The sequence below is a fragment of the Penicillium concentricum genome, assembly GCF_028827145.1.
Source record: "Penicillium concentricum strain IBT 3081 chromosome Unknown utg000002l_segment0_segment0, whole genome shotgun sequence".
Lineage (NCBI taxonomy): Eukaryota > Fungi > Ascomycota > Eurotiomycetes > Eurotiales > Aspergillaceae > Penicillium > Penicillium concentricum.
In genome coordinates this window covers 5,929,996-5,954,934 of record NW_026622755.1, presented here as the reverse complement: position 1 = coordinate 5,954,934, position 24,939 = coordinate 5,929,996, and the positions used below count along the sequence as shown (strand labels likewise).

Below are 24,939 nucleotides of genomic sequence, written 5' to 3'. Positions count from 1 at the left end.
GGTTGAATAAGAGAATATGGCAATCAAATATAAGAAAAGGAGGGTAGGACAAGATGATTGCTCTTGACTTTTGAAGTTGAAATATATATTGAGGAAAAAGAAGAACAAGAAAAATAGGCCTTGTGATATTAGAGTAGCACAAGGAGTACCCTATGCATTATTCACACTAGACATGCCTTGATATATTTACGAAAGTATGAATCCTATTGGGAAGATTATATCTGCAGATTTGAACTCGAAACAAAAAAATGGTGCGCATATACTTCCCGTCAACGGTCAAAGTCCGGGGTCGCCGGCCCACATTCTTCAGCTATCCCAAAATCCTTACATTCGAGCTGCACTTAATCTCGGACTTATCAAATATCCTCCTACATATCTTTGAACCATGCAGTCCGTGAAAGAAGGCCGAGTCACGAAATTAAAAGCCAAAAGACCGCGAACCACAACCCGACGCGTCTCGAGCAAAAGTGAGTACACCACTCTCGCAAGCCTGGTTCAGCCTCAAAGCTTGTTTTATTGATTTGCTTGATTCAAAAATATTCAATGACGCGTGATAATGACCGTTTAGTCCCACTGGTCGAACAGACCAATGCATTATCCATTAGCGACTTCATCGCTCAATACGTGACTCCACCCACGCAAACAGGAGAACCAGCTAAAAATGATGCGACGGATCAACCCCATCCATCCCAAGACCAACCACAGCGGGACGTGACTCCCGCACCACGCGTGGATGTCTACTCCGCAGCAACAATATCCGCAGCTGATCTGGAAGCATGCCTGGATCTAATCGAGCAAACCTCAAGCGAAGCCTACAGCGCGTCCAGCGCAGGCTGGTCGCGTACCAAGAAGCGGAAAGAGATGAAATTGCCCGACATGAAGTATTTGATTCTGCGCGGCACGCTGGGTGATTCTAGTGATTCTAGGGGGCAAGTTCCGAGAGAGAAACAGAGCGATATCGTCGACAACAACGCTCCGTCGTCACCGAAGGAAAGCGATGAGCCTGTCTCGTCATCTGATACTGATTCTCGGAATGTGCTCGGCTTTTTATCCTTTATGGTTACCTACGAGGACGGGAAGGAGGTTGTTTATTGCTACGAGATCCATTTGTCGCCGGCGGCCCGGGGACGGGGCGTGGGGAGGTTGCTCATGGATCAGATGGAGGGAATTGGTCGTGCTGTCGGCTTGGAGAAGTCTATGCTGACTGTTTTCAAGTCGAATGAGATTGCTCGGCGGTTCTATGAGCGGCTTGGATATGAGGTTGATGAGTACTCGCCCCGACCGCGCATGTTGCGCAATGGGACTATTAAGGATGTGGACTATTTGATCTTGTCGAAGAGGTTGAAATTGTAATAGCTGGATATCTCTTTGTTAAGGGGTTGAATGCTAATAATTGATATGAGAATAGTGATGTGTAAAAGTTAATATACATTACACCTGCCGCACCTCTGTGCCCACCTGTTCTGGGTGTTCTTGCTCCCACTCATCTCTGAGAGCGGCGAAGACGGTGTCAGCCAGCAGGATAGAGAGACCCAAACTCCAGACCAGGGTGATGGCGTAGAAGAAATTGGCATTTCCGGATCCTGCGTAGATCCAAAGGTGGTAGAAAGCCGGGCCGAGGAGGCTGGAGTACAAGATTGCCGAGCCCGCAAAGAAGGTATAACGCATCACTGTGACGAGTTAGTCAAAATGATTCTGGGATATACTTGATGTTTGGAGATACTGACATGGGAAAAGGTGGCGATATAATGGGAGCAACGCGAAAAACAGCGACGCGTCCGAGATGCTAGGGTATGGCTTGAAGATGGCGAAGACACCTAAGAGCGAGGCAATGACGAATAGGGGTTGGCTGCGGAAGCGAGCCGTGAGACCCCCAACGTAGCTGGCCAAGTGAAGCCAGAAAACGCCGAGGAAGAATTGTCGAAATGAGTCGAACATCTCAATAAAAAAGTACCACCACAACCCCACGTTGGGGGTCAAGTCTGGAACCAAAAGATGGAAACCATACGTTGCCGAGATAAACTCCCAGAAGTTGCCAGTGATAAGACAAGAGAGACCAAGCAGGCCTGCAACGCTAGCCAGTAGTAGGGCAGCGTGTTGAACAATGAAAGATCCAACATTGGGTGGGGTTGGTCTCTCCGAGCGTTGGTCATAGCATAGCAGGACCAACGGGACAAAGAGCAGTGCTGGGTATAGAGACAGGTATGAAGCAAATCCCAGGGCTAGCATCGCATTGATGCTATTTCCACCGACTGCATTAGAAACGGCGAAGAGGATTCCTGATGTTGTAAATACGCTGGTTGACCGCGCTAAACATGTCGCGATAGTGAAAGGATTGAACAAAAACCTATTGCCGGGTAAGTATGCAAATATATATGATTGAGCGGGCCAGAAGAAGCATACCATGCTGCAACGGACACTCCATCCCATCGGACATGTTTTCGGACTGCCGAGTGTAGTCTCGATTTAACCGATTGACCCGACGCAGATATAGTTACCAATGCGTACGCGTTCAAGAGGTCGACAAGGAAGTAGAAGATTGATGTTGGTAAGGGCGAACTGTTCGCATCCGGGAGTAGGGCGAACAGAGGTAACAGGAGCGGTGCCTAGATCATTCGGATGGAATTGTCAATTCAAGGAACGGAGTCGGAGAGATCTAGATCCACGAACCTGATGGAAGACGCCACCATCATAAGGCGACACATTTCTTGTGTACAAAAACAGGCCCTCTTGCACTACAGATAATTAGTTTATAGAATGCGGAGTCAATGGTCGGAGACACGTACGGCGTTTGAAACTATTGACGGGTGTTGATACTTCGACTCTCCCCGTTAACAAATCAGGTAATGAAGGGAAAAGACATGTAAGAAGTAGACGCAGCACAAAAGCCGCGCCGAACACAGCAATCTTCCGTCGGTCTACAGCCATGACGGGGTGAGTGTTCTCGTTGTTGATTCCAGCTGGTCCATATGGACCCAACGGTCTCTCTCCGCCTTCGGGCACGGACCACCTTTGTTGCGGTGAGAAAAAAAAGTTATCGAGAAATTTTCTTCTTCTTATCAGCAGTCCGTTTAGATCTTTTGACAACCAATTTTCATCATGGGCAAAGTTAAGAAGAAGGGTATGTTGAAATGAACCGAGGATTTCAATTGGATTTACTAACACTCCTTTTAGGTACCTCTGGCGCAGCCAAGAACTACATTACCAGAACTCAGGCCGTGCGCAAACTTCAGATCTCTTTGCCTGATTTCCGCCGACTATGCATCTTCAAGGGTAATTGCCTCTTCTATCCTTATTCCATCTGAATCGCAAGACTAACATGATCTCCGATATCAGGTATCTATCCTCGCGAGCCCCGTAGTAAGAAGAAGGCCTCTAAGACGTCTACGCCCAACACCACCTTCTATTACACCAAGGACATTCAGTATTTGCTACACGAGCCCCTGCTCAACAAGTTCCGTGATCAGAAGTCACTCGCAAAGAAGATTGCTCGCTCTCTCGGCCGTGGAGAAGTCAGCGATGCCTCCCGTTTAGAAAAGAACAACGCCCCGAGACTCACCTTGGACCATGTCATTAAAGAGCGCTACCCGACCTTTATCGATGCCCTCCGTGATCTTGACGACGCTCTGTCTCTTCTCTTCCTCTTCGCTACCCTTCCCTCCACAGACCATGTTCCTTCTAAGACTGTTGCGCTCTGCCAGCGCCTTTGCCACGAGTTCCAGCACTACCTGATCATGACCAACTCTCTGCGAAGATCCTTCCTTTCCATTAAGGGTATCTACTACCAGGCCACCATTCAGGGCCAAGACATTATGTGGCTCGTGCCTTACCGTTTCGTACAGCGTGTCAATGGCGACGTCGATTACCGTATCATGGCTACCTTTGTCGAGTTTTACACCACCCTGCTGGGCTTTGTCAACTTCCGCCTGTACTCTTCGATTGGATTGAGATACCCCCCTAAGTTCGATACCCGCAGCGACGAGAACGGTGCCGAGTTGGCGGCTTTCACTCTGGAGGGCCGGACAGTTGGTGAGGTGCCCAAGGCTCTCGAGGCTAGCAAGGCTCAGAGCAACGGCAACTCCAATAAGGAAGTCTCCAAGGAACTTCAAGCCAAGGTTGATAAGGTGATCAAGAAGGCCAATTTGGACCAGAGCACGGACGAGGAGATGGTCGACACTACGCCCGATGAGGCAACCGATGCCTTCGACCGCTTCGAGCCCGCTGCTCCTGAAGCCGACACCCTTCCCCAGCCCGGAATGAGCGGCAATGAGGCCGGTGCACTATTCGCCCCCTTCGTCTTCTACGTTTCCCGTGAAGCGCCCAAGGCTCCCCTCGAGTTCATTCTGCGCTCATTCGGCTGCAAGCGCGTTGGATGGGCCTCCGTACTGGGTGATGGAGCCTTCACTCACGACGAGACCGACCCCCGCATCACTCACCAAATTGTCGATCGTCCTCAACTTCCTCAGGAGTCTCTTCCCGCCATTCCCGCTGCCGATGAGAACGCCGTCCAGAAGGTCCAGCCTGGAAGCCGCATCCCTGGTCGTACCTACATCCAGCCCCAGTGGGTCTGGGACTGCATTAACGAGGGAAAGCTCCTCCGAGCTGATCTCTACGCACCTGGTGCCACTCTTCCACCCCACTTGAGCCCTTGGGTCAAGGCTGCTCGCGGCGCTTACGACCCCCGCGCCACCCTCGCCGATCAGGAGGAGGAAGATGAAGCCGAGATTGCCGCCGAGGCCTCTGACAGTGACGAGGAGATGGAGGACGAGCCCGCGGCTGAGGCCAAGGCTGCTACTGCTGAGGAGTCCGAGGAAGAATCCGTCGACGGAGGCATGGATGTCGCCGGCACCGACGACGAGAGCGATGAGGAGTCCGAGGAGGAAGTCGAAGACTTCGGTGGCTTTGAGGAGGAAGCCGCATCCGAGTCCGAAGATGACGACGAGGCTGCTCGTACTCAGCACCAAAAGGAGCTCGAGGCCGAAGCTGCTGGTCTGCCTTTCACCTCTAACCCCACCGCCGAAGAAGCTGCCAAGAAGAGATCCTCCAAGTCCAAGAAGGTTGCCGCCAAGAAGCGCTCCGAGGACGAGGAGCTCGAGAGACAGAAGATGATGATGAGCCGGAAGAAGCGCAAGCTGCTTGAGAAGATGATGTACTCGAACAAGAAGACCGCTGATGAGTCCGCCAAGCTCCGCTCCAAGAGACGCAAGCTTGAGAAGGGCGAGAAGGGTGAGAAGGGCGAAAAGAAGTAAAGCTCGGGTCATTTGTGCATGTTAAATAGTGCTTTTTCCGGGCGTTGCGGTTTGGATATGTCCCATGTATAGGCACCTCAAAAATTTGTGAAGTTTTAATGCTATCTATGGGCTAACATCCCAGTTATATGTATAACTTTTTGCCCTTGCCATATTGAGACCCTGTAGTTCAAAGGATCGCCGTATCACTAGGTGTAAGGAAGTATTGGCAACTCATTACAGCGCATATTCTGTAATCGCTCTCAGATCTTTCACATTGACGTGCGCCTTCCCCATGTCAACAGGGTTATGTGCATCCACGTGAACACACGCAAGTCGAATTTGGAAATTACATACTTCCTGTTGGTCGCTTTGTGGAGGCACGATGCTGCTCAGAGGTACTGACCTAGCACTCCAGAAACTCAGCGCGGTCCTCATTGCATCTTTTGTATTTGTGATAATCCTGCTTCGTCCACAGATCACCGTGCACATCCCCTCGTTGCGTCTCGGGAAATATGGTCATTATCCCGCATCGCGACCTGTCCCATATAATCCATATCCCGACTATAACAGCGCCGCATGGAAGAAAAAGTGGAGAGGGTCTTACAAATCGTGTGTTGGCCCCGATGGCACATTTTTGGACCCTAAGAACGAAGACACGGCGATGAAAGGATACCGCTGGAATCAATCAGGTTTGTGACCTGAGCAAGATCATCACGGAGGACACGAGGCTCTAATTCGATCACCGACATTCAGAATTCCCTACTCCCATCTTCGGTTCGTATGAGGCATGGAACCTGGACGGGGACCTTTGTGTTGATCCATCCTCCCGATATGGTGCATATAGCTATGAAGTGAAAGCACAGGATAATACTGCATCTCGTACTTTGAAGAATTGGGAAGCCGTCAACTGGGCTCACTTGCAACAGGCCTGCCTGGAACGCAACCACGAAAGGTACAACATGTTGAACCCCGAGCCGAAGAGATTCACACTGCACAAACAGCAAAACCAACAGGTAGGACACACTGGAGAAACATTACCATCAGAAGACTCGTCTACCTCGTTTCCATCCCAGGACAGCTGTCATTCTACGCTCTACGATTGACATGAAGTACACAACAAATGACATCACAACATCCGCGCTATGGTCATTGTTCCTCTCTCTTCTTTCAGGTGCAGAGTACGAGGTGATTCTTCTAATCGACGTAAAGAACGAGACTTTACCTGACCCGATGGACAATCTTGCCACGGATAGTCTCAAAGAGTACTTCCCAGAAGAGCTTTGGGGGCTTGCAGTATTTTCAACACGAAGCTCCTGCAGGACTGGTATCCGACCAAGAACGTCCATGAGTAGGGCTTATCCTGTTATCATATGCACGGATATGCTCACTATTGAATAGGGCAATGTACCAATACTTCCAGCCAGTGCAGATCTTCTCACAGCTTCATCAACAGTACGACTTTATCTGGCAATTTGAGACGGATGCCCGGTACACTGGACATCTGTATCATTTTTTAGAGCAAGCAACGGCATTCGCGAAACAACAATTCCGTTTACACCCCTGGGAGCGCAACTCTTACTTCTACATCCCCGCTGTCCATGGTACATGGGATGAGTTCAAAAACACGGTAGATCATTGTATGGTGAATCTTCCGACCGTCTGGGGCCCAATGCCAGTGGAGGGCCCAAATGTCTCAAAGGAGGCACATTTCCTATCACCCAAACCAACAGCAGAGATAGAAACATGTACCTGGGGTCTTGGGGAGGAAGCAGATGTGATTACCTGGCTTCCACAGTTCAACCCGGCGAACACGGGCTGGCCGATGCGTGATGTGATATACGGGTTCACCGAAGGACAAGGCATCCCACGTCGGTCTTCCCCGGTTGCCATGTCTCGACTTTCAGCACGTGTGCTTCATATGATGCACACTGATCTTGCCGAAAAGGGCCTGGGTCTAGGTTCGGAGATGTCCCCAACCTCATGGGCTTTGTATTATGGTTTAAAGTCGGTTCAGATTCCCCAGCCGGTTTACCATGCGCAAGAATGAGACCCCCAGGAGTTGTACCGCCGTGAAAATTCAGGTGAGCCTGGTGCTATCAGTGCTGGAAGTGACAGTATCTGGACGTGGGATATGCATCACGATATTCTGAAAAATATGACCTACATGTTCGACTCGGAATATTCTGGGAAGCTCTATCGAGCCTGGCTGGGGAGTGGTGATGCGGATGAGGTAAGGTTGCGTTGCTTTTCCCGTTTCACCTAGGCATCGAGATCAGTTCTCATAAATGGCAGTGGAAGAGAGTCGATCGATCGATCTGCTTACCACCTATGCTGCTACATCCTGTGAAGAATACGATGATGTAGATGGTTGACGGTAAAATGGGCATCTTATTTTTTGATCTTCATCGTTGAGAAGGGTTGTTTTAGCCATGTCTTAGAATAATATATCCCTCCTCACACCCAACTTGCATCTTATAGATCCCTTTCATCCTAGTGGGCACCATATAGGGATGTTTTGGCCCCAAGACCAGTGCTCGGCGCCCCGCCCGGGGGCTATCATTGGTGAGTCATCCCTCGGGTCACATCCGAAATCTCACCTATATCTGCCGATGTTTCCTTGGAACATGTCAAGTAATAACTTGCACATAGCACTCAGTATTAGCACAAGCTATAATCAAATTAATCACCAACAATGACTTCAAACAAACCACAAGTTGTGGGATGGATAGGTACGGCATCAAAGAACGATCTGATTAGGCTTTTCTAATTCCTCCTAGGACTCGGGAGTATGGGCCTTGCAATGGCGCAGAATGTTCAAAGATTTCTCCAAAAAGACACAAAATCCCAATTGAGATTCTGGAATCGGACGGCGTCTCGCGGCGCGCCACTTGAATTACTTGGGGGTATTGGATGCGAGTCTATCGCCCAGCTTGTCACCGAATGTGACCTGATATTCATATCTGTGAGTACATGAATTAGGATTCGGATTTACTGAAACATTTACGGATTCTCCGTATCTAAACACTGACATTGAGCAACAGACCAGTGATGATGCGGCTTTGAATGGTATCATTGACCAAATGTTGGCCGTCAAATATATTGATGGCAAGTTGTTTGTTGATACTACCACCGTGCATCCTAATACGACCAAAGAGACAGATGAAAAATTAAAGAAAAGGAACGCGTCCTTTGTTGCTGGTAAGTGACCCCAGATCAGTCATGTCTTGCAGATTCTCACCTACTACACTAGCACCTGTCTTCGGGGCCACCCCGGCTGCGCAAAGTGGTACGGTGTTGATGGCCATGGCTGGCCCAACCCAAGCCATTGATAAAATTGCACCTTTCGGAAAAGGTGTCATTGCTCGGGATGTGATGATTGTGTCCGATCAGCCCGAGAAGGCGACTCTGCTCAAAACTTTGGGGTGAGATTGCGACCAATATACGGTGCCATAACAGTCACACTGACACTCTTTAGTAATTTCATCGTCGCAGGAGCAATGGAGATTGTGGGAGAAGCCCATGTACTAGCGGAGAAAAGCGAGCTTGGTGCAGACATGCTTGAAAAGTTGCTTGAACTGAATTTTGGAATGATGTATTCCAGCTCCGCGCGCATGACGCAAGGCGTTTACATGCCAGAGGAAGGTCTGAATATGACATCGATTGAGGATCCGCGAGTTCTTCTTTCTCTTGCTGACCATATCGTCTAGGTCAATCCCCTCTGTCGAATCTGAATCTCGGTATCAAGGATGTTCAGCATGGCATCAGCTGCGCCAAAGATGTCGGTACGAGATTAAGAGTCGCCGAGGTGGCACTTGAAAATATGGTACGAGCGAGGGACTTCTCAGATGCGCATGGCGGCCGGCCTTTGGATTCATCGTCTGGGTACGGTATCATACGCCAAGATGCTGGTCTTGACTTTGAGAATACCTTTGTAAAGGAACGAGATACCAGAAAGGAAAACGGTCCTTCCTAATAGTACATTCTAACGGCTTACGAACGCGCTCGGGATGACTTCCAATGTTGTTTTGGATCGATGATCTTACCATCCTTCTGTAAATTCTTGTTTCCATTAAATGCTAGCATATCCTCTTATTGGTCAAAATTTGCCATTCGGACAAGTTCCGGTCCCATGTCCCTCGAATATAATTAGCTGCGGCTGATATTTCCCAAGTTAGAAGAGAGGTCCGATTAAGCTCCCCAAGGTCGGATATAAGCTTCGGGGGCCCCATAGTTGTACCAATCATTCAATTCCGGAGAATGAAAACATTCATGAGATTCATCGTTCTCTTCAATTTCACTCTATTATATCTCTCAACTCGGTCAGAGCCTCACTGTTCAACCGTCACCGAAATGTCTTTCCGGTTACATCTCATCCGACACGCAGAGGGAACGCACAATCCCGGCCATAATACAACTATTCACGACCCGCCATTGACAGAAAAAGGCATTGAACAATGCTTGGAACTTTGTCAAGACTTTCCCTTCAAAGAGAGCGTTGGCCTTGTGATGACATCTCCCCTCCGACGCACTCTTCAAACAGCCCGTCTGGGCTTTCAGCAAACCATCGATGAGAAGTATTACGCCCCAGGCTCCGGGGCAGGGGTTCAAAATGGCGCAATTCTTTTGTTAGAGCCAGATGTGCAGGCACACTCTGCTCGACCGTGTGATACTGGCTCGGACATCGCTATCTTACGTTCGGAGTTTTACGATCTCCCTTGGGAAATCTTAGATTTGGATCCAACTTTCCCAAAAAAAGAAGGTCTTTACGCCAGTGACTCAGAGTGCTTGAAGCTCCGCGGAGCACGAGTCCAGCGTCGATTGGAGCAGAAATTCAACGAACTAAAGGACAGCGGAAGGCCTGACATTGTCGTTGTTACACATGGCGGGTTTTTGAGCTCCGTCATCGGTCAAGAGAGAACAGAAGTTGGACAAGCAAAGTGGAAAAGTTTCATGGTGACATTTGATAAGGACTCGAGAATTGTTGTGGAATCAGCGTTGAGAGAATGACCAATACTTTGATTCGCCAGTTGAGCGTTGGGGATGTACATAAAATAGAGTGAAGCTGTGATTTCCGGTTCCTATTATTTCTTTTTCTTTGTCTGCTATTATGTTTCACCTTTTCTATGAGAAGAACCAATCCAAAGCAGAAATGGCGAAATAAAAGGCTTGCGTCCGCATCAGCATCTCCGAGACTCCATCTACGACCCCACATTTATACCCGAGAAGTTCCAAGGTTGCTTTTTGTAAGATTTGATTAGAGATGTGCGGATTTAATTTCAAATCATATATATTTCTATATCAATGTTGGGAATGTACAGATAAATTTCCTTTGGTTGTACTGCATGCAAAGCGCGAGCTGGGCTGATCTGGTGGCGCTTTGCTGACTCCGATTGGGCATGTCTCACGGTTTCCAAGGTACCTTATGGCCTGTGTAGTCAGTATTTTATGTCAGTAGTTATAGGCTTGGAGCATAGAGCCATAGAAGATATGCCTAGGAGTGGGAACTCTTGCTCTTTCTTATTTGATGACTTCTACCTAACGTGGCGAAGTTATGACATGTTTAGGGTTACCCTGGGAAGTATGCAGCGTCTACCCTTGTTTCAAACACTATTCCGGACTCATCCCGCTCTTCTAGTCAAAGTAGTAAAGTAGTTTATCTACGATTAGTCTGGAAATGCTTAGTTGGTGCAGCGTTCTGTTACGCGGAAACAACGATTCAGCTGCCCGGTTGTACCATTGATAATAGATACCAATACCTTGTGGTGAGTATCATATAGATGTCTACCAACCCTCTATTCGAGGAACCAAAAGTATTATTGAGCGAGGCAAGAACGAGATCTCATTTAATACACAGGACACCAATTGATGTAAGATGATAAGCAAGTTGCTGGTCCCAACGGATTCCACTGGAAGATTATCAAAATATTTATGAATATATCATTTGTAAAGGACTCGCTAGGGGGCCCAGGTGAACCTCAAGTCGATGGTTATAAGACGGTATGAAGGTAGCACCTTCCAGGTTTCCATTTCCGCATTCCATATTATGTACTAGGACCACGGGTACCGTTGACAACTCTTTCTCAATTGGATGATCCCTGGAGATTCTTTCGTTTACCCGAGGCTCTTGTTTTCCAAAGTTTTCAACGTCATTTGAAATGCGTTTGAGTATTGCTACTGTAGTGGGCCTCGCCATCGCCCCTGCGTTAGCAAACTGCCCTTATGGCCGAGATTCGGGTACTGGGAGTGACAGCCGTGCTAACCTCCATGCTCACCTGCCGCGCGACACCAATACAAGCAAATTAACAGGTGTTACGTCTCCCTCCACGGTGGCTGGAAAAAAGGGCCTTCTGTTGATGAACCGAATCGCCCCCGGCACCTCAGAACTATACATCGCTAACACCGACGGCACGAACGAGCGTCCTCTATTGAAAGATCCCGGTTATGAATACCACGCCGATTTCTCTCCTGATGGTGAATGGATTGCCTTCACCAGTGAGCGTAACGGTGATGGAAACTCCGATATCTGGCGTGTGCACCCAGATGGCTCCGATCTACAGCCGGTTGTGTCGTCTCCAGCAGCGGAGGATAGCGTTGTAATCTCACCCAATGGAACATTGGCGGCATATGTTTCAACGGCCAATAACTACAACGCTAACATTTGGGTCAAGGATCTGGAGACCGGTGCCGAGTGGAATATCACCGATATCCCGCAAAATCGGGGAGATGAGGACATGATGAATGGTCACTTCCGTCCAGCTTGGTCGCCAAACGGAGACTGGCTTGCATTTTCCTCAGACCGCAACACAATATGGGATGGCCACGGAAATCAAACCTTCCTCGGCCTCTATGGCTGGGAGCACACCCAAGAACTCGGTATTTATATTATTCGCCCTGATGGCTCAGATCTTCGCCGTGTGACCCACCGTACTGGCCACTGCCTTGGGTCTCCCAAGTGGTCACCTGATGGCACTCGCCTCATATTCTACGAGATGACTCGTAATGCGACATGGGATGCACATCGACCTGAGCTTGTCGGAGCTGCCAACTCCACAATTATGTCTATTGGAGTCAATGGCTCTGACCGTCGCATAGAGGTTGGTGGTCCTGGTATGAAGACCTTTCCTCAATACGTCACGAACTCCACCATTGGGTACCATCTGAAGGGCGGTACTAAGGAGGGCCTATATCTCACAAACGGTACCTACTACAATACCACTATCCGCTCTCCGTCATGGTCACGCGATGGAAAGTACGTGGTTTACGAGAAGGTTGGTTGGTCTATCCGCCCTCTTTTCAAGGAGCTTTACGGTTGGGACAGGGACTGGGAATATCATTTCACTGATGTATTCCCCCAACTCTCGTCAAATGATCGCATAGCTGTGACTGAAAAGCAACTTGGGAACTGCTCCATTGCCACTTTTGACGTAGAGGGTGATCAGCTCTCTTTGGTCTACAAACCTGATAATGCCACTCTCCTAGACACTACGCTGACTTCCGAAGGCTTGGCCGGGGCCTTCAATCCCAGCTGGTCCCCAGACAACGAGTGGATTGCCTTTGGGGTGGGCGCCTGGTTTGAGGCGCGTGATTGGCGAGGAGCCTGGATTGTACGCTCCACCGCAAATGGCACCTACAGCGAGGTCCTCACCACCAGCAACCTCTATCTCAATAACACCAAGGATCTGAACACCGGGTTTCCCAGCTTTTCTCACGATGGAAAAAAGATCGTCTACCGCGTCTGGGGTGCCGACACTGCCAGGTACGGCAATGAGACAGATATTGGTTTGCGCATTATCGACATTGAGACTAGGAAGATCACCCAGATTACCAGTGGCTGGGACAACCTTCCCACCTTCTCGCCCGATGGAGAATTTATACTCTTTACTCGCAAGGTTTCTCCGACTAATTACGATATCTGTACCATCCGCCCTGACGGAACTGATTTCCGCATTCTGACTTCCAGCGGCGCCAACGACGCCCACGCCGTTTGGCGCCAGGATGGAAAAATCATATGGTCCTCCGGCATGTATGGGTTCCAGTATGAGTGTCCTTTGTACGATGAGACCTTTCAGCCCTACGGTCAGATCATGATCATGGACTCCGATGGATCCAATAAGCGTCCTTTGACGAACTCGATTTGGGAAGATTCTATGCCGCTCTTTCTTCCTAACGATTGGTTCTAAAATGCGGCTTGCAAATATAAAAAGAGGATGGTTTTGCTTTGCTTTCTGACAATTGACCTTGCCACTTTCATTCGTTTTGGATAATTAGATAGAGTCCTCTGTCTATATTTTTATGAAGATGATATCATTACTTTCTTTATGGCAGTACACGTCTATCTGCCAGCCTCTCTCGCACATGTGGAAGTTCCGATTTCAACTATTCAAGTTTCATCATATAGATTGAAGTTGAACGACATGTATTGATTGGCCCTTAGAGTTGTGGGGACCGCTAAACCCCAACGAGAAGCTAACCCCGAGGGTGAAAAGAGAGCATCCTGGACACATCATCTACAGGGGTTTATTTGGTTATACACACTAATCTGGTTTCTTGTTTCCGCTAGGGTCATCTCCAACCGGTCAAGCTCTGTTGTCTAAAGTCACGTCGCCTCATGGATCACCTTCCTCACAACCGAGACAGTAGCGTACACTACAGTCTGTTCTGCTACCAAAACCGTGCAGCCAATTCAGGCAACCATAACAAAATCCAGCATCTTCGGTACCCAAATCTCAAATGTGACAGCCTATCTTGACTATCAACTGTGTTGTACATTGCCTTACAGAACGACTCAACTTCTCACCGAGATCCTGTTCGTATCTACGACAGCATATATTGTTCCGGTCCAACATCTGGTAGGAAACTCATCACCGTCGATAATTTGGACTCTATGGTGTGCATAGTGATACAAATAATAGAGATTAGGTCAAAAATGTTCATACTGCCCTTTTGGGACTAGCGTAAATATTCCGGGATGGTGTATATCAATCACGTGATTGTGTCGGTGATCCACCCGCCTGGAATTTTCGACATCTTCAATATCCAGAAACAATCAAAGTCGGACAAGAAAGCCAAAATTTACCATTTAAAGTACCGATCACTGAGAGTTCTGACACCGGGTGTTTTCTTGACCTTCAAGTCGGATGTTGTCCAATAAAAATCCGCATATATGTGATATCTAGGCACTACACGTCCGAACCTTTTGCACATACAACGGCAAGAGACCAAAGTTTCTTCCCGGCATGTCATCTTTGTATGGAAGCCAGGTACCCTGGCCAGAACTTCCTCCACCGCAATCTGCGCAGCCACGCCAATCATTATTTGGAGGCCCAAGCAGTGATGTCGGTTTGCAACCTTCTTCTCAGCCAGAACCGCCAAGAAGTTCTCTTTTTGGAGGCCCCATCAAGGAAGATGATCATCTAGAACCTCTTTCTGAAGCAGATACCATGGATGAGGCGCTAGACCAAGGCGAAAGTGAATTTGACATGATAATGCGAGAACAGCCCTTGGCGTTCCAGGATGACTCCGATGATGAAAGCTACGAGGAAAATGATCGTGGCAGAAGTCGCAGACGCTCAAAGAAGGCGCAGCAGTCTCAGAATGACCCAATTTACTACGTAGTTGACCGAGGTCTTGACCTGCGACCTGGGGTTGAGCGCCCCAATCTGTTTGATGGGCATGCCACTTCCTGGAGGAACTACAACGCCGACGATATTGGAGCCTATAATGCAATGGCTATCCACCGAAGCAGAGATTTGGCCGCTCACCTTTACAATGCCCACGCGATTCGCAGGCGAGCTCGGGACACTGGGCGGAAGAACCCTGGAGTCGTTAAAAAAGCGCCACTCCGTGTGAGCAAGCGATGGGCTGCATGGCCTGTTCATGCAACAACAGTTCCCCGTGCCAACGAGGTCATCCAGAGGATAATGGAAGACCCTGATAGGTACCAAATGCAACCTGATTCCCGACCTAGTACAGAATTGGAAGAATGCCTCACAGCGCTCATACTGAAGGTCTCCAAGGAGACCTTCCAAGCCCGAGAGTTGAATTTTGAAGAAATTGAAGATAACACTGCGAATAAGCTGGACGACGAGGATGAACTGATGCAAGATGAATTAGAGAAAAAGGAGGAGGAGGAGGAGGAGGAGGAAGAAGAGCCTGTCGATACAAGGATCCTCAGACCGACAGTTTTACTTGACGAAGACTACTCTCTTCGCCAATTACGTCCAGTGGTCCGCAATGTGATCTCACAGGTAGACCGGCTGCTCTATGGCCTCCATTGCGCCATGAAGGGTCGCAAGTATGAGGAAGACTCTGCTGACGAGCAATGGACTGATTCGGATGAAGAAGGCTACCAGACTCGAGAGAGCCGCAACCGCGGAAGCAGAAGTCGATCGCGTGGTCGGAGAACTACTCGACAGTCTCAGGAGCGAGAAACATCACGCCGTTCCAACAGTGCACGCATATCCACTGGACCGGAGACCGAAAATGAAAGTTTGCAAGAAGGTTCCCAAACCCGAGCGCAATCTCGCAATTCCCCTGCTGGTGATGACGATCATCACACCAAGGGCCGCCTCAAATTGCGAGACTGGAGTGAAGTTCTGGGACTGGCATCAATGATGGACCTCCCCACCCCCGCGGTAATGCGTGCGTCAAAGCGATGTGCCGACCTGTTCGGCGAAGATATGGAATTCCGAATCATGCCCGAAGGCAGGGTCCGAAAGAAGAGAAAGGCAAATGGTCGAGAAGAATACGCCTACACCGAAAGCGAGAGTGGTAGTGACTCGGCGCCACCAAGCCCACAGCCAGCTCCCGGGCCAAGTCGCAAGCGAAAAACCAAACCCAAACCCAAACCTGAAGTTGAAGTTGAACCCATGCCCCAACCAAAGGCGAAGATACCGGGCCAGCGACACTCGAAGGCATACATGACTCCTGCACTCGTTCCTCCCTCCGAATCCCCATCCCCAGTCCCGGAGGCGCCGCCAGAACCCACTGCAGTGGAACCTGCTGCAGAGATCACAGAGCAGGTCGTCGACCAGGAGCCAAAAACGATTAAACCAGGTGTTGGAAAGGGTCCTCATCGGAAAGTGGATATTGTCTGCCCTGTCAGGTCTTGCATTCGACACAAGAATGGGTTTTCACGAAAATGGAATCTTAACCAACATTTGAAAAAGACTCATGGTATACATGTTACTCCTGGGAATGAAGCCTCGATTGAGCGGGACGATCATATCATGATCGAATAGATCGTGTACTTTACCCTCTAGCTTAGTCGCGAATGTGGACTGGAAATTGCACAATCTGTGTGGACTAGTGCCGGCTTGATCAGGACAGTAGTCGGCCGCCTATTCGGCCTTGTGAGGCCTTTGTAGTCTTTTCGGTAGTCTTCTCTGATTTTCCTCATATATATATTTTTTTTCACATAATTTCTCCCCCTTCCCAGTTGTATAGGTAGGCGACAGTAGGAAAAAGCGGAAAATACATAAACTAGGCAGACGACTTTTCCATATATAACCTTTGATACTTTTAATTCTGCCTTTGGCAATCTAGAAGTTGGAATTTTAATAGAAAATGTTCATATCCTGTCTCCTTCAAAGGATCTGGGCGATGGAAATCTTGAGACATCCTAGTTGACTCAATTGAGAGTTACGAAGCTAACATTACTGTTAGTGCCTACCAAAAGGTCCTGATTAGACGCTTTACTATGTAGTTAGGTAGATACGTAGGTATCCATGGACGAATCCATGGTTTGCATTGTTTTCTGTTTTTTTTGGCCTTATCTTTTTCCCCTAACCAAAGCAACCCGTTCTCACACAGTCAAGATATGCTCTAAGCATGTATGTCTTTTTTTTTTTTTGGTTTTGTTGTTTTCTCCCATAACGTCACTGAATAAATCACAAAAAAGTGGAAAAGAAATTGGAAAAACGCCGAGAAAATAACCAATCTGAAGAAAGTCGAAAAAAATAAGAAAAAATAGAAATAAATCTTCAATCAGAAAAAGTCCGAAGATATGTCAAAAATGGCATGTCAATCTGAAATGTCAGAAAGTATCCGAGTTTGGCTGCCAATGGAAGCAATCCTCCGGTATGAACACATAAGTGAGAGGCGAACCCAGACCTAGCGGCGCGAATTGGAATTGGTTTGTCGGGAACGGTGCGTGAGCGTCCACCTTTGATGTTGTGGCTTCCTGTTCCTGGGCACTTCATCCTTTGGCTGCAACAGGGATGTCCACCTGTAAGCAATGTCTGTGCAGACGGTCTCGTTCAGAAAACGCGGCAGCAGGATCCCCAAGCCGATCATTCTGTCATCGTGCCAAAATGCAAAACCAAATTTCCGGAATTTTCCTTCCAATGCGGCTTCCTTGACTCCAGACTGAGGCACAAACTCGCAATTTTGTGCCCAAAAGCATCCAGTGTTCAGGCCCCCGTAAAGAGGATCCGCTCCCGTAACGCGCTCGTATCGACTTTGTTCAAATATGCAAAGATCTGGGCAACATTTCTCGAATTGCCATCGTCCCTCGAGTGGTTTGCCGTGCATTGGCCGTCCCTCCTTTAGCCAAGACACCACCGACTTGAGCTGCTCCATGTTCTCCGGATCTCCCGTCTGCCCAGTAAAATCAATCCAGAATTCGATCAAATTCCCTTCTTTCAGGTGCGTCGAGGTATGCGGCAACCATTCCCCCGAGATAATGCGATTCGGGTCAAATTTCAGAACTCCTTCCTTGAATACAAGTCGTCGTAGCTCCGAGAAGATGTATACTTTGAGAAAGGCGTGAAACAATCGCTGTTCTTCCAGCCAAGACAGCTCATGTGTGCCTGCCCAGGAGTTGTCGATAGGCGTTCCGCGAGGCCGAGTCCCGTTTTCGGGCCACCGACTCTTGTGGTACGCAAGGCGCTTCAGGTTGGAGTTGACACACAGGTGCAAACAGCCATGAAAAAAGGCATGCGAGTCTCTTCGGATCCGACTTGTGAGACTCAGCAGGCGACGGAGAGCTTGCGGGGGAGTTGAGGGTGGGAGGGAAATTTCTCCGATCCAGTATCGCTCACACCAGCCGTACAGAGTAGAGGTGTTCACATGGTAAATGAGATGATCTTGGAAAGTGGCTGGCAATGGATTGTCGGCGGAAGAAATGAGTTCGCCTGTAGCCATAGACTGTTCTTTCCACCAAAGATAGACCAATGTCCGGAAGAAGACTTTGGTATCGGTATGGGGGCCCATGTCACGGCCATATTGCTTGAGAATCATCAATGTTTCCACGAGCTTGGGAAAGAACCCAGGTGTGTGATTCAGGTAATCAGCCACCGCCGGTGAGGCTTGATACAAGCGATGGAGGGTAGGCAAGTCCTTCAATCGCAAGAGAATCTCTTCTATCGCGAACCATGGCAACCGTCTGAATGGATCCATACCATCTGTTGAGGGCGAGAGAGATGATAGATTTGTAGCCAGGGCAGTGGACGATGGGGATTGGGCGAGCTGATTTTCCCCGGTGGCGGAGATAGAAACACTCGCCATGCTATCGCAGAGAGCAGTGAGTGCTCTCTGTGAAGCTGAAGACATGATGACGACCTTTCCGTGAGGTTCGCTGATATTTCGATCGATCAAAGGAAGATAAAATAGTCGTCAAGCGAGCCTATACCCAGCGAATGGGTAGAAGCTGAAGCTCTGTCGAGGTCCGTGGAGACATGGATTGTGAAAGTAGCACAAGAAGAAGTTGTCTGACTGAAGTATTGAATGAGGAAACTGACGAAGGAGGGGGTGATGAAAGAAGAGAGTGGTGGAGGAATGGAAAGTGTAGGGTTGTCGATTGATCTAAAGTGAGAGAAGTTTATGAGCTCCAGGGTAGATAGTTTCAAGAGGGTATCGATTGCCTCATGACCTCCTTGATAGCCTAGCAATTATCGCCTGGGCGACTATCAATCTTGGGATCTTCACATTGAAACTATCCTCTACGGTGACATCTAACTGTATTAGGGCAGGATATCCTAAGGGACCAAAATCAAAAGGAGGGCTTTGTCTAGATGAAGCCATGAGGTAAATAGTAGAGAGTCCCCTTGAGTAGTGCAACCACCTACATTGTACACAGGCTCGGTTTCTTGTAGACATGGGGTATATGAGTCCGGCCGGTCAGATGGTCATATTCCGAGTAGGCAGGTAGCCTTAGACACCGCCAGACTCCAGGCTCCTGTCTCTCTATAATATCTATATCACTCCTGCAAGAGTCATACGTTGAGCTTTGTGCTAGGGTTACTGCTACTAGAAGCTACTTACCCCTGTCCTGTTATTGAGTGTGCACTCTGCCATACATGTCTATAGACAACCTTGGAATCCATTGGACTTAATTCTTGTTGGCTTCTACTGCCATGCAAAGCAGTAATTTTCCACAGTATTTTCTGAATATTAGTCTGAAGATGCTGATATTCTTGATCTTAAATCCTAGGTTATGAATTTTCTCATCTTTTTCTGTTCGCCTAGCTATCAAACTAAGGGAAAAGGATAAAAAAAAGGACCACAGAGACCTCGTCTAGTAGGGACCCAATCAGAATTAGTTCCAGAGTGGCATATATCGTGCTTACGTGTTCTCTTTTAGTTCAATTTGCCTTTTGTAAAAAGATTCTCGATTGGGGAATTGAAGATAGCTCCAGGGCTAGAGGTGAGCTCGGAGTATTACGAATACACTATCTCAAGGCCGGGGGACCAAAGTCGATGTTCATTGGTTGTATATCCCGAATAATCAAAGTCTAAAATTTTGATTGGTTTCAAGAGCCGGGTACTGTAAGATTTATTTTAAAATTACAAAAGTTACCAGATCTATGAAATGAAAACATTTTTTATAGTTTTCAATAGGAAGAAGTTGCTCTATTCTTTGCTATTCTAGTTAATTTTTTCTCCAATATGAATTAAAAAAAAGGACAGAATGTAGAACCTCTAAAAAAAAATAGAAACCAAAAAAACAGTAAATAAAAACGATGCTCTCCGTTATGACATCAACGTAGATCCCCGCTTTAAGCATAGAGCTTCCCTTCTGAGATCTCATCTGCCATCCTCGGTGCTTCTCGGTCATAATAAGCAAATCACCATTGAGCTCACATCTCCACTGAACTGCTTTAAAGGCGTCTCCAACCCTCCTCCCCGCAATCTTTTGTATCTCCCTCAATCTCTCACAATGGACCGCATCATTCGCCCTGTCGCTCGCCAATTCTTAAGACCTCGACCGAGATATCCTTTTTCGATTCCCCCGACAGCTCGCGCACAGAGACTATACAGCATGAAACACAGCGCGCCGCAGGTAAGTTCCGCAGTTGAATGTGATTTTCTGGTTTGTACTGATCGGTTACAGTTGAAAGACCAGTCCCTATTCATTGAGCAGGCGTACATTAATGGCGAATGGGTCGATGCAAAGTCCGGCGAGACTTTCGAAGTCCACGGTAAATACTACATCCAATACTAGGGTGCGGAGGACTCGCTAACCTTTTTTTCCTGTCTCATTCAGACCCGGCTACTGGCAAACTGATCGGAACATGTCCCGAGCTCGATACATCCGACGTTGAGAGGGCGATTGAGGCCGCCTCAGAAGCCTTCCCCAAATTCCGCACAACACTAGGCCGCGAGCGCGCGCGCATGTTGCGCCGGTGGTACGATTTAATGATGGAGAACGCGGATGATCTAGCAAAGTTGATTACATGGGAGAACGGAAAACCCCTTGCGGACGCGAAGGGTGAGGTCAATTATGCCGCCAGCTTCTTCGAGTGGTTCAGTGAGGAGGCACCCCGCACATACGGGGACACAATCCCCGCCACCGTCCCCGGAAACCGGGTTATGACTCTTAAGGAACCTGTTGGTGTATGCGGTCTGATTACGCCATGGAACTTCCCCGCGGCGATGATTACGCGAAAAATCGGTCCTGCCCTGGCGGCGGGCTGCACAGTCGTAGCCAAGTCTCCTCAGGAGACACCCTTCACAGCGAACGCAATTGCTGAGCTTGCGCGCCGGGCTGGAATCCCCAAGGGCGTTGTCAACATTGTTACCTCCTCGAAGAACACCCCTGCAGTGGGCGAGCTCATTACCACTCACCCAGAGGTGCGCAAGGTGTCATTCACCGGCTCGACCAACGTCGGCCGCATCCTTATGAAGCAGTCTGCATCGACACTCAAGAAGGTCTCCTGGGAGCTTGGTGGGAATGCGCCATTCATCGTGTTCGATGACGTCGAGGACCTCGACGCTGCCGTGACCGGCGCCATTAACTCCAAGTTCCGCAGCTCTGGCCAGACCTGCGTGTGTGCCAACCGGATCTACGTTCAAGAGGGCGTGTATGAGGAGTTTGCCAAGCGCTTTGTCCAGAAGGTCAAGGACTTCAAGCTCGGTGGTGGTTTCGAAGAGGGCATCACCCACGGACCTGTCATTCACGAGCGCGCTGCCAACAAGGCCCATGAGCATGTGCAGGATGCTACGTCCAAGGGCGCCGAGATTGTCATCGGTGGGCAGCGGGCTACCGCGCTCGGACCTAACTTCTACCACCCTACTGTTCTTACGGGCATGAGCAAGGATATGCTTCTTGCTTCCGAAGAGACTTTCGGCCCCGTGGCTGGTCTTTTCTCCTTCAAGACCGAGAAGGAGGTTGTTGAACTGGCTAACCATGCCGAGGTCGGTCTTGCTGGTTACTTCTTCAGTGGTAATGTTCGCCGCATCTTCCGTGTTGCTGAGGCCCTGGAGGTTGGCATGGTTGGTGTCAACACCGGTCTGATTAGTGATGTTGCGTCTCCGTAAGTTTACATCTCCTTATATTCGTATCTCAAGCTCTAACCTTTCTATAGATTCGGTGGTGTCAAGCAGAGTGGCTTCGGTCGTGAGGGCAGCAAGTATGGTATTGACGAGTTCATGACTATTAAGAGTATTACTTTCGGTGGCATGGGTGCGCCTCTACAGGAGTAAAAAAAAATTGAATAATGATCTACTCCCAAACTATATATTATATCCTTGTTAGATAAAAACCTACCACGCATTTATATGTGTCGGATAATCCCATCTCTCATTGTTTGCTTGCGGGCAGATTGTTTGTCGGATATCAGGGTATAAATACCCTACTTCTTCTCAGATTGAATAACAATTATTCTTCTTTCTCTTCCTCCCTTAGCCATAGGAATATGAACCTTTTCCTCTTCACCCTCGGTTCGTCACATATAGCAGGACATCACCTGACCTTGAACACAGTACTTGCGGCAGAAATATCCATCTCACCGCCCTCCATATCCCTTCTCCTACGAACTAATCGGCATCTCGATCATCAGAAAAAAACACTTCATGACGCATTCAATCCTCCGTTTTATACATAAGGCCGTGGTTTGATCTGATTCAATGCGTCCCTCATCCCGTTTCCTTGCCGCGGTCTCGCGCAGTCAGCCATCCAAGCTGAAGAAGCCTTCCATCAGTCTAGACCATGTAAGCAATTCAAGCTTGCTTTGAAGTATATGTACTAATTAAACAATGCAGTTTATTCAAAGACAGCGGGTGCTATCATTATGGCGGGAAATTGTGCGAGCATTAATAAGTACGCCCACCATCCCAATTTCCGGGCTATGTATGACAGATAACTAACAGATTGCTCAGAGATCCCTCCTTCGCCAACACGGACCGAGTTGCACAGATATGCACGTGATGAGTTCGAGCGCCATCGCCAAGTATCGGATGTGGTAGGTTGATATTCTCGGCTCTTGGGAAGCTTAAAGATTTGAGAATAGCGAACTAACTGGTTTTTTGCTCTGCAGCAACACATAAGATACTTGCTTTCGGTATGAAGATTTACATGTTGTGTTATAAAGTTTGGATTGCTAACGAACTCAAAGACAGGCAAATCAGAATTCGAGACGATGAGACGCTATATCGATGAACAGATCGCTGGTTGAGCTGTGTATATAGGCATCTATGTAAATATATTTTGTATGATATCAGCTCACATTTCAAAAGTGTGGAAGGTCGAATTAGGGGGAAGAAACCGTAGACATTGGGGGGTTAACCTCCATACTATTGATTGGACAGTGATACGAAGGGAGACTTTCCAAGGTTTCCATTGGCGAATGAACCCCGATTTCACAATTAGGGAGCATGTTGGGGTTGCAGATCAGTTCTGGCTTCCAATGAGCTGTCGGTATACTTATAGCCCCGATGGGCAAGCAAAGAAATATTGGAGGGACCTCGGAAGCTCGTTCCACTACGGGATGGAAGCCAAGTTTTTCAGTGGGGGTGTAGGAGATTCTAGTATCTCCACATCGAGACATGCTACAGTATATAATCTGAATCCGCAAGCAAACGAAGTTCCGGTCAATCTTGGAAGACATTGTTTGCTACGCTGTACCTCTTATTGTTCATAGATGATCTAGACACTAGAATATAAATATATGATGTCAGACTCATCTTTAATTTAGTTTAATCTTGGCGGTTAATATGGATCTACAATGTAGAATAGAATTGCCACAGACCTCTCTCCACACTAAGTGTCTTCTAGCATCTCTCACAAATTATGGGACCTGAGGCATCATTGGATGATTGGGTAGTAAAACCGGAAACGGCTGCCAGGTTGCAGCTGTTTCGAAGCTTGCTTTTCGTTTCAGTCCAGATCTTGTCCGGATCCTTGAAGTAGTACGTCATTGATTTTGGTCCAGACTCTTTATATCGAGTCTGCGCTGATGGTTTCATATATCAAGTCAGATCTCTACGGAGATTTTTGAAATTTCTCTAGTCACTGAAAAAAAAAAAAAAAACCCCTTCTATATTCCAAATTACTTTCTATTACCTCTTTTATCACCTCGAATACTTTCAATACCTCTATAGGTAGCGTGGCCCAAAAAAATAAAAAACAACCATGAAATCCGTATCACCCACCTCACCCTCTTCTTCCGTCAGCCCCGGGCGGGCTAAGCACCTCGAACGCAACCGCGTCGCCGCCAACAAATGCCGGGAAAGAAAGAAGAGAGAACACAAGCAAATCGAGCGCCGCCTTAGCGACGAAACCGAAAAGAAAGACCTTCTCCTAGCACAGTTGAACTGTTTACGAGAAGAAGTCTGGGATTTGAAAAATCTCATCTTTCAGCACGCCGAGTGCCAAGACCACCAAATCAACCACCAGCTCGCCAGGATGACCGAGACCGTCCTGCATGGTAATCCCAACCTGGAAGCCAATTCTAGCCTGCCTACAAGCTCATCTCCCTTTTCGACTGGGACGTGGTCCGATGAATCGGTAGATGATGCCAACCCCACCGGATCGGGCGCATACGATGCAAACACATACGATCGCAACGATTGGACGGTGTTGCCTGCGATCGCGAACGATTTCACCCCTTACGAGCCGAATGGTTTTACCGATTCGATGTTTGAAAACTTTATCGATGCGGACAATGTGTATACCTAACTGACCTTGGACTGTTCTTTTAGCGGGGCGTTTACAAGTTGTATATTAATCTCAGAACAAAACTCATAGTTACGAATCAACGAATATACGAATCTACCTATGACATTGCATGAACATCTGAACATTCTAGATAGGATATGACGATGAGGCTTATACCAGATGACAAATCCGTAGCGGAATGCCTCAACCCTCTAGGTAGACCATTTCACCGGGTCACACGGGGGTAGACACGCACACAATCCACCTGCAGAGAAAAAATATGTGACGAACGTGCAAGAGTCTTCTATTGCCAAGAGTACTTGGTCTGTGCTG

The 24,939-nt window shown here is 48.2% G+C and overlaps 13 protein-coding genes across 13 annotated transcripts; 11 read left to right on the top strand and 2 right to left on the bottom strand.

The window, feature by feature from the left end:
- Positions 1-385: 385 nt before the first annotated feature.
- On the top strand, positions 386-1,353 carry N7517_005955 (N-terminal L-serine N(alpha)-acetyltransferase NAT4; the record flags this gene model as incomplete). Its single annotated transcript, XM_056723685.1, has 2 exons — positions 386-467; positions 569-1,353. 2 exons carry the CDS (start codon positions 386-388, stop codon positions 1,351-1,353), a joined length of 867 nt encoding a protein of 288 aa, XP_056579935.1.
- Positions 1,354-1,431: 78 nt separating this feature from the next.
- N7517_005954 (GPI-anchored transamidase subunit GAB1) lies at positions 1,432-2,928 on the bottom strand (the record flags this gene model as incomplete). Its single annotated transcript, XM_056723684.1, has 5 exons — positions 1,432-1,670; positions 1,728-2,347; positions 2,404-2,606; positions 2,671-2,735; positions 2,787-2,928. 5 exons carry the CDS (start codon positions 2,926-2,928, stop codon positions 1,432-1,434), a joined length of 1,269 nt encoding a protein of 422 aa, XP_056579934.1.
- Positions 2,929-3,099: 171 nt separating this feature from the next.
- Positions 3,100-5,249, top strand: nop7 (mRNA-binding ribosome synthesis protein NOP7; the record flags this gene model as incomplete). Its single annotated transcript, XM_056723683.1, has 3 exons — positions 3,100-3,121; positions 3,175-3,273; positions 3,337-5,249. 3 exons carry the CDS (start codon positions 3,100-3,102, stop codon positions 5,247-5,249), a joined length of 2,034 nt encoding a protein of 677 aa, XP_056579933.1.
- A 364-nt stretch (positions 5,250-5,613) lies between these two features.
- On the top strand, positions 5,614-6,334 carry N7517_005952 (uncharacterized protein; the record flags this gene model as incomplete). Its single annotated transcript, XM_056723682.1, has 2 exons — positions 5,614-5,920; positions 5,985-6,334. The coding sequence occupies 2 exons, from the start codon at positions 5,614-5,616 to the stop codon at positions 6,332-6,334; spliced, it is 657 nt and encodes a 218-aa protein (XP_056579932.1).
- A 299-nt stretch (positions 6,335-6,633) lies between these two features.
- On the top strand, positions 6,634-7,278 carry N7517_005951 (uncharacterized protein; the record flags this gene model as incomplete). The annotated part of the gene is made up of 1 exon (XM_056723681.1): positions 6,634-7,278. One exon carries the CDS (start codon positions 6,634-6,636, stop codon positions 7,276-7,278), a length of 645 nt encoding a protein of 214 aa, XP_056579931.1.
- A 645-nt stretch (positions 7,279-7,923) lies between these two features.
- N7517_005950 (NAD(P)-dependent oxidoreductase) lies at positions 7,924-9,204 on the top strand (the record flags this gene model as incomplete). The annotated part of the gene is made up of 6 exons (XM_056723680.1): positions 7,924-7,960; positions 8,009-8,193; positions 8,273-8,429; positions 8,482-8,653; positions 8,707-8,873; positions 8,939-9,204. The coding sequence occupies 6 exons, from the start codon at positions 7,924-7,926 to the stop codon at positions 9,202-9,204; spliced, it is 984 nt and encodes a 327-aa protein (XP_056579930.1).
- A 377-nt stretch (positions 9,205-9,581) lies between these two features.
- Positions 9,582-10,238, top strand: N7517_005949 (phosphoglycerate mutase family protein; the record flags this gene model as incomplete). The annotated part of the gene is made up of 1 exon (XM_056723679.1): positions 9,582-10,238. The coding sequence occupies one exon, from the start codon at positions 9,582-9,584 to the stop codon at positions 10,236-10,238; it is 657 nt and encodes a 218-aa protein (XP_056579929.1).
- A 1,148-nt stretch (positions 10,239-11,386) lies between these two features.
- On the top strand, positions 11,387-13,411 carry N7517_005948 (TolB family protein; the record flags this gene model as incomplete). The annotated part of the gene is made up of 1 exon (XM_056723678.1): positions 11,387-13,411. The coding sequence occupies one exon, from the start codon at positions 11,387-11,389 to the stop codon at positions 13,409-13,411; it is 2,025 nt and encodes a 674-aa protein (XP_056579928.1).
- A 1,056-nt stretch (positions 13,412-14,467) lies between these two features.
- On the top strand, positions 14,468-16,471 carry N7517_005947 (uncharacterized protein; the record flags this gene model as incomplete). Its single annotated transcript, XM_056723677.1, has 1 exon — positions 14,468-16,471. The coding sequence occupies one exon, from the start codon at positions 14,468-14,470 to the stop codon at positions 16,469-16,471; it is 2,004 nt and encodes a 667-aa protein (XP_056579927.1).
- Positions 16,472-17,342: 871 nt separating this feature from the next.
- N7517_005946 (uncharacterized protein) lies at positions 17,343-18,782 on the bottom strand (the record flags this gene model as incomplete). Its single annotated transcript, XM_056723676.1, has 1 exon — positions 17,343-18,782. One exon carries the CDS (start codon positions 18,780-18,782, stop codon positions 17,343-17,345), a length of 1,440 nt encoding a protein of 479 aa, XP_056579926.1.
- Positions 18,783-20,388: 1,606 nt separating this feature from the next.
- On the top strand, positions 20,389-22,154 carry N7517_005945 (NAD-dependent succinate-semialdehyde dehydrogenase; the record flags this gene model as incomplete). Its single annotated transcript, XM_056723675.1, has 4 exons — positions 20,389-20,511; positions 20,563-20,650; positions 20,716-21,985; positions 22,037-22,154. 4 exons carry the CDS (start codon positions 20,389-20,391, stop codon positions 22,152-22,154), a joined length of 1,599 nt encoding a protein of 532 aa, XP_056579925.1.
- A 423-nt stretch (positions 22,155-22,577) lies between these two features.
- N7517_005944 (LYR motif-containing protein 2) lies at positions 22,578-23,125 on the top strand (the record flags this gene model as incomplete). The annotated part of the gene is made up of 5 exons (XM_056723674.1): positions 22,578-22,661; positions 22,713-22,770; positions 22,830-22,912; positions 22,988-23,011; positions 23,066-23,125. The coding sequence occupies 5 exons, from the start codon at positions 22,578-22,580 to the stop codon at positions 23,123-23,125; spliced, it is 309 nt and encodes a 102-aa protein (XP_056579924.1).
- A 956-nt stretch (positions 23,126-24,081) lies between these two features.
- Positions 24,082-24,627, top strand: N7517_005943 (bZIP transcription factor; the record flags this gene model as incomplete). The annotated part of the gene is made up of 1 exon (XM_056723673.1): positions 24,082-24,627. One exon carries the CDS (start codon positions 24,082-24,084, stop codon positions 24,625-24,627), a length of 546 nt encoding a protein of 181 aa, XP_056579923.1.
- Between the last annotated feature and the right edge of the window lie 312 nt (positions 24,628-24,939).